General features: G+C 38.3%; 1 protein-coding gene across 1 annotated transcript in view; it reads left to right on the top strand.

Moving 5' to 3' along the window:
* The window catches only part of glrbb (glycine receptor, beta b), a 25185-nt gene extending 19772 nt beyond the window's left edge, over nt 1-5413 (top strand). Inside the window, exons 8-9 of the mRNA XM_005726492.1 lie at nt 1104-1396; nt 4320-5413. Of these exons, the coding sequence (XP_005726549.1) occupies nt 1104-1396; nt 4320-4616 (590 nt within the window). The 3' untranslated portion in view covers nt 4617-5413. The remainder of the gene's footprint in view (nt 1-1103; nt 1397-4319) is intronic.
* Nucleotides 5414-5975: the final 562 nt, after the last annotated feature.

The following is a 5975-nucleotide window of genomic DNA, read 5'->3' on the forward strand; positions in this document are numbered from 1 at the left end:
AAACCAACTATTTACATTTCATACATTTCAACTTTTAACTACTTAAATTTTCAGCTTTTTCCTTTTAAACAAATTTAAAGTGAAACAGCACAAAACACTGCAAACCACAACGCAATAAATTAAAATATGGGGGGGGGAAGAACGCCCAGATCTTTAATTAAGGGAAAGGTTGGCATTTAGAAATATTAATATCACACTCAACTGACTGCGTTTTATCTTCCCATTGCACTGATGGGTGGACAGTTCTTAGGTGCATGTGCATGTTGTTTGTGGAGCCGGCTCTATCTGATATCCTTTTCTTGTAGACTACACTCTGCCTTTGTTTTGTCACTAAGATTGAAATGGTTCCAGACTTTGCTTCTTTTCTTGGTGTCACTCATTTTCTTTACTGTACCTTTCCAATGTGACGGTGTTGTCTCTTGTTGTTGCTCCCGGCTCTCTTTCTTTCCCTCTCCCTCCTGCTCTTGTTGTGTGCTACTGCTGTTGCGAATGTAACTACCGCTCCCTCAGCTCAGCGCTGAGCAGAGGGGGAAGGGGCGCAAACGCAAGGCTCTGTTTGCCGTCTCTGCTCAGCGCAAACACAAGGGTGACTTGCAGCGTGAAGCGAAAAACAAAAAACCCACGGCTCGCATCGTTCACTTCAAAGATCCGGCTCTAAGAGCCATTTCGTTCGCGACCGACCCATCACTAGTATCCTGTAAGGATGCTTTGGTGCTTTGCAAAGGAATCTCCAACCTGTAAAAATGATTTAAAAATGCTATTTCATTAAAGGCTATTTGAGCTCTTGGAAATGTCCTAATAAATGAGGTAACTCCGACATTCTAAAAGCTTTTTTGCAGATTAGTGTATTACTAAATGAATTTTTAATTTTTTTATTCATTAAAGATGAAACGTATTAGTGTTCCCTCCTCAGCCATAAGTTAATCAAATGCTCTGTGATAAATAAATATTTTTGCTATACAGGGATGAAGGTTTTATGTTTTGATTACTAGCTGTTTTCACAGGGACTAAAATGTGCACATATCTCTCAATATAAAAAACAAAAAAATACCTCATCTGACTATGATGACTGACAAGGTCTCTTGTTATAACTCTCCATACAGGCATCCTCTCAGTGCTCTCTTTGTCCTCTGAGTGTACCTCCTTGGCCTCAGAGCTGCCTAAAGTATCCTACGTCAAGGCTATCGACATCTGGCTCATTGCTTGCCTGCTGTTTGGTTTCGCCTCACTGGTGGAGTATGCCGTGGTTCAAGTGATGCTCAACAGCCCAAAACGCATTGAGGCAGAGAAGGCAAAGATAGCATCCAAAGAGAAGGCTGCAGGAAAGAGCCCTGCTGCCCGGAACAACACGGTCAACGGAACCGGAGGGACACCCCTTCACGTCAGCACCTTGCATGTCAGTATATTTGGTTTTTGATAATTTGAGTGTGTTTGTATCTGTAAGTCACCTCTAAGTAGCCTTCCTATGAGAGTTTGCATGTAGTATAACAGGAGCAATTCAAATGAAAATGCACCAGAGGACACATGCTTTGCATATGGTGCTCAAACTAGTGGAATCCATTTTTTGCAGTCCATTTTAGATCTTTTATCATGATCATCAACAGCTTTTACTTTTCAGAGTTTCAACTTTGCATATGCGTAGTATAATTTCAATGTCACCATTTCTTGTCCATCTATATGAGGGCAGTTGGTATAGGCGTGGCCACATTATGCATTAAAAATATATGCCTATGTTTGGAACGCAGAAACTCTGGTGCCAAAACGCAAAACCTTTTGTCTTCAAATACAAGTAGAAAAAAAGCAATTTTTTGACACATCAAAAGCTTAAAATTCCCCATTGAAAGGCATTTAAAACCTCTGATTTTGTTCTTTATCCACTTATATCTATTTAGTTTTTGCTAAAGAATATTTGGACATGGAGGCATAAACCAAAACATCTTTAAATTGCCTGAAACCCTAAATAAGAACTCATACATTAGACATAAATATTTGCATCATCCATCAAGATAACATCGAGGGTATTTATGTTATGTGGGACTTGATTTCAGTTGCATTTTGCTTAATGAGAGCACAGACGCTTGTGTAATCAATAATGATGATATCCATAACGACCTCTTTGGGTTTTGATGCCCCAGTTAATCACCAAAACATTTTAACGATGGTACATTTTTGTTGTTGAGTGACTGTTGAGTGTTTGGATGCCCTTTTTTTTTGATTTTATGTAACTCCCAAACCACATCAACAACCAGATCCAGTATCTGATAGGAATATTACAGCACTGAAAAAAGGGAAATCCAGTCATTAATAATTGGCATTGTGTCTGACATACACATACGCACAGCTTGGTCTGGGCTCAAGTCGGACACTTACATGCACAGGGAGGATGTTGCATGGGTCTTCCGATTGTATGCCCTAATTGCAATTAATTTACCTCTGAGTCTATGTTAGTCCGAACCACATTTGGTCTGAGAGGATTACATTATTCCATTGAGGTTTAATAGGTTTTCTTGTCAAAACCAAATCAAAATAATGAAGCTTTAATGAGCTTAATGACTTCAGTGAATAAGCATCCTTAGTCTGATTAGATCCTGTTCACCCCGCAGGCCTTTAGGGAAGTCGATGAAAGGGATTTTTTTTGGATGACATTAACTTAAGTCCTCCTGCAGATTGTTTTGTGTAAGCACAGGTTGTGATAACATGTAGAGGCTGTAGAGGAGTCACAAGAACCTAGATGAGAGAACAGCCATATTAGGCAAAATTTCATAAAACAAAGCAAGTCTAGTTTTGGCTCCAAAGATATTTTTTCCTCTTAAAATAGCCGTAGCTTTGATTTAGCATCAGAGTTCTATCCAAGTTTCAAGATCAAACAGCTCTTTTACAACATTTTCAAAGGGTAGTCTGTTTCCAATTGAGTCCAGCTATCTTGCATAGCCTCATTTCAATGCTCCTTTCAGTTTGGAGAAAAACCTCCATACAGAATCAATATGACATAATCACTACTGTAAAGAAACAGAACACTTTTTAATGTGTCAAAGAGTAGTTAGAGCAAGTGTGGCATTCAGTTTCCTTTTGCCATAATAAGAGGTTTAAAAATGGCACAGTCAAAAATGTTTCTATATGCTGTTTTGTGCTGCTTGGTTCGCAAGAAAGGTATCTATACAAAGTACAGACGTGATGGAAAAGGGTTTCAGTTGTAAACCCTCATGCAGTCTTAGTCTGATAAAGATAAATTCCAACTTGCAGAAAAATGAATGTGTCTGTATTTGTGTATTAGAAAATACTCTTATATCTTATGTGATGTTGTTGGGTACACTTACCTTCATAATTTGTTGGACAAAGACACATTTTTGCAGTTCTGCTTCTATACGCCACCACAGGGGATTTTAAATCAAGCAATTCGGATGTGATTGAAGTGCAGACTTTTGGCTGTAATTCAGTGGGTTTAACAACAAATTTGGATCAAGTCTTTAGGAATTACAGACATTTGTATACATAGTCTCCTGTTTTTAGGGCTTACTAATAAGCAGTTTTGTGGCCAGACCAGGCCCATTCCCTCATTATTTCATGACAAATGAAGCATATACAATGTGCTGGTATAGACTGATCAGCTCCATTATAACTGCTCCTGTGCATTGTTCGCTGGGAAAGGCCACTTCCACTCAGGGTGTGCTTGGCTTGCAGCCGTGCTTCAGCATCGAAATAAATGGCAGGACTCTGGGTTTCCTGGTGGAGCATGTTTTTGGCTCAAGTGACTGGATGTAATAGAAAACACTTTTGGCAGCTACTAAACAAGTAGAGAACGACTGATTGTGCAGCAAGAGGTAAGTGACAGGCATGAGGAAAGATGTGCAGAACTTAAACTAAAGTAGCAGATGAGTTCTGTCTGCTCTAATAACTTAACTTTGGTCAACATGGGAATAGTGTTCCAGTGTGAACTTTGCAGCTAACCATCCTTATTTGATTTCTACCAAGCTACAATACACTACAGTGCAGAATAATGCAGTAGAGGTATGGTTTCATTGGTTTAAAGTCTTAAATTAACTGAAGAACTTGCTGTACAGGTGGAATAATCTTAGGGCCACTGATAAAGCTACAAGCCTTTATGGATTGTAAAGTCAGTCTGTTGCTCACTCAACCAGTTTTGAACCACTTTGCTGTGGCTACTCTGCCTTAGAGGCTGCCCGTAGCGCTTTCGGAATATTACTCTAATCTTATCATGGCTCAGATGTTTCACACAGATAAGCGTATTTTTAGACAGAAATGATGCAGAATTCAATAATCAAGTCGGTCTGTGTCTGTGTGTGCTTTTGTCCACCCAGGTTGCTGAGACCCGCTGCAAGAAGGTATGCACCTCTAAATCAGACCTGAGGACCAATGATTTCAGCATTGTGGGTTCACTCCCACGGGACTTTGAACTGTCAAACTTTGACTGCTACGGGAAGGCCATCAATACTGGTTCTGGTCTCGGCAAATCCCAAGCAAAGAACAACAAGAAACCTCCTCCCCCAAAGCCGGTCATCCCCTCTGCTGCCAAAAGAGTTGACCTGTACTCGAGAGCTCTCTTCCCTTTCTCCTTCCTCTTCTTTAATGTGATTTACTGGTCTATATATTTGTGATTATCTTCAAATGATCTTGTATTATCGACCCCCCCCTCCCCACACACACACACACACGCACACACACACCGTCACAAGTTTCTTAACTATCAAAGTGAACTTAAAGAAATGTGAAACCTACCCATGCAAAATGATTTTGAGAGTCATTATATATTACTATAATTGTTATATTTAACTTAAAAAAACACACACATTGTGACCATTTGTGTATAAAAAAAATCATTCCAAATCAGTCTTTCTTATCTTTCCTAAAAAGTAAGTATAAAATCTGAAGCTTTGTTTTTGTAGTACTTAAGAGGTTAATACAGGGTTGCAAATAAAGCAAATGCAAACAAATCCACAAAGACTGATTAAGAAATAAACTGTAGTCGCGCAGATCGATTGATGATGCTTATGGATTTATTAATTTATTTGTTTGATTAATTTTTGCCATTGCCCAGTGAGAGTATGCTCGCAAGTTTAATACGTTTAAGCGTTTTATTTAAGCTTTAATGCAACGTGCAACATTATAATTACCTTGCATGTTAAAATAATGCATGTATATGAAAACAAAGTATAAAAAAATATATGTATAGAATATATATTTAATATATTTATTTAATATTATTTTGATTTGCTCTTGAGAAGATATGTGGATGCGAAACACTCTATTCCTGCTCAGACGGCCATGTGACACTGCCACTCCTCCAGCAAATGTAATATTTGACACTTTTATTGTGTGTAAATGGATCACTACTGAACTGGGACCATATGTTTGTGAAATACACAAGCAAAGAAAAATAAATGAACAAGCAACTTTTCACCATTTAATGTGATTAAATTAAACAAAGATTTAAACCGAGAACTGTTTTTCATTCATTGCTATGCTCCAAATATTCATCTTCTTTACCTTTCTTTTTTTACTTGTTTGTTGATTCTTACTCAGCCTACAGCTGGTTAACATATATTGCTAACAATAAGACAAAAACGGTCTATATTTACAACATTTTCCCTTCTGCACTGTCCATATGCATTCAGAACATCATGCGACATCTGTTTCTTCACCTAGGCTTGACCTCTCCTAATCTGCTAAACCAGCCATCAATTATTCATGAAAACCTGCTTTGAAAATGACCCCAGACCATCACTGTGAGACTTCTCGTATGAAATCTGTCTCTGGCTTAATGAAGCAAGATAAATGCTGACCTCATGTCATGACAATAGGGTCATATTAATGAAGTTTGAAGTCATTTAGGGCAGGTTTGCTCATGTAACTGAACAGTTAAAGTGTTATTTGCCCTGATCTCCTGTTTTTCTTTTTTTCTTTTTTGATTTCACTACATGACAAAAACATTTTTTTTTCTTCTTCTGCAGCTGCCA

This window comes from Pundamilia nyererei, unplaced genomic scaffold, assembly GCF_000239375.1.
Source record: "Pundamilia nyererei isolate P.nyererei 1_Seehausen unplaced genomic scaffold, PunNye1.0 scaffold00020, whole genome shotgun sequence".
In the NCBI taxonomy this organism is placed as follows: Eukaryota; Metazoa; Chordata; class Actinopteri; order Cichliformes; family Cichlidae; genus Pundamilia; species Pundamilia nyererei.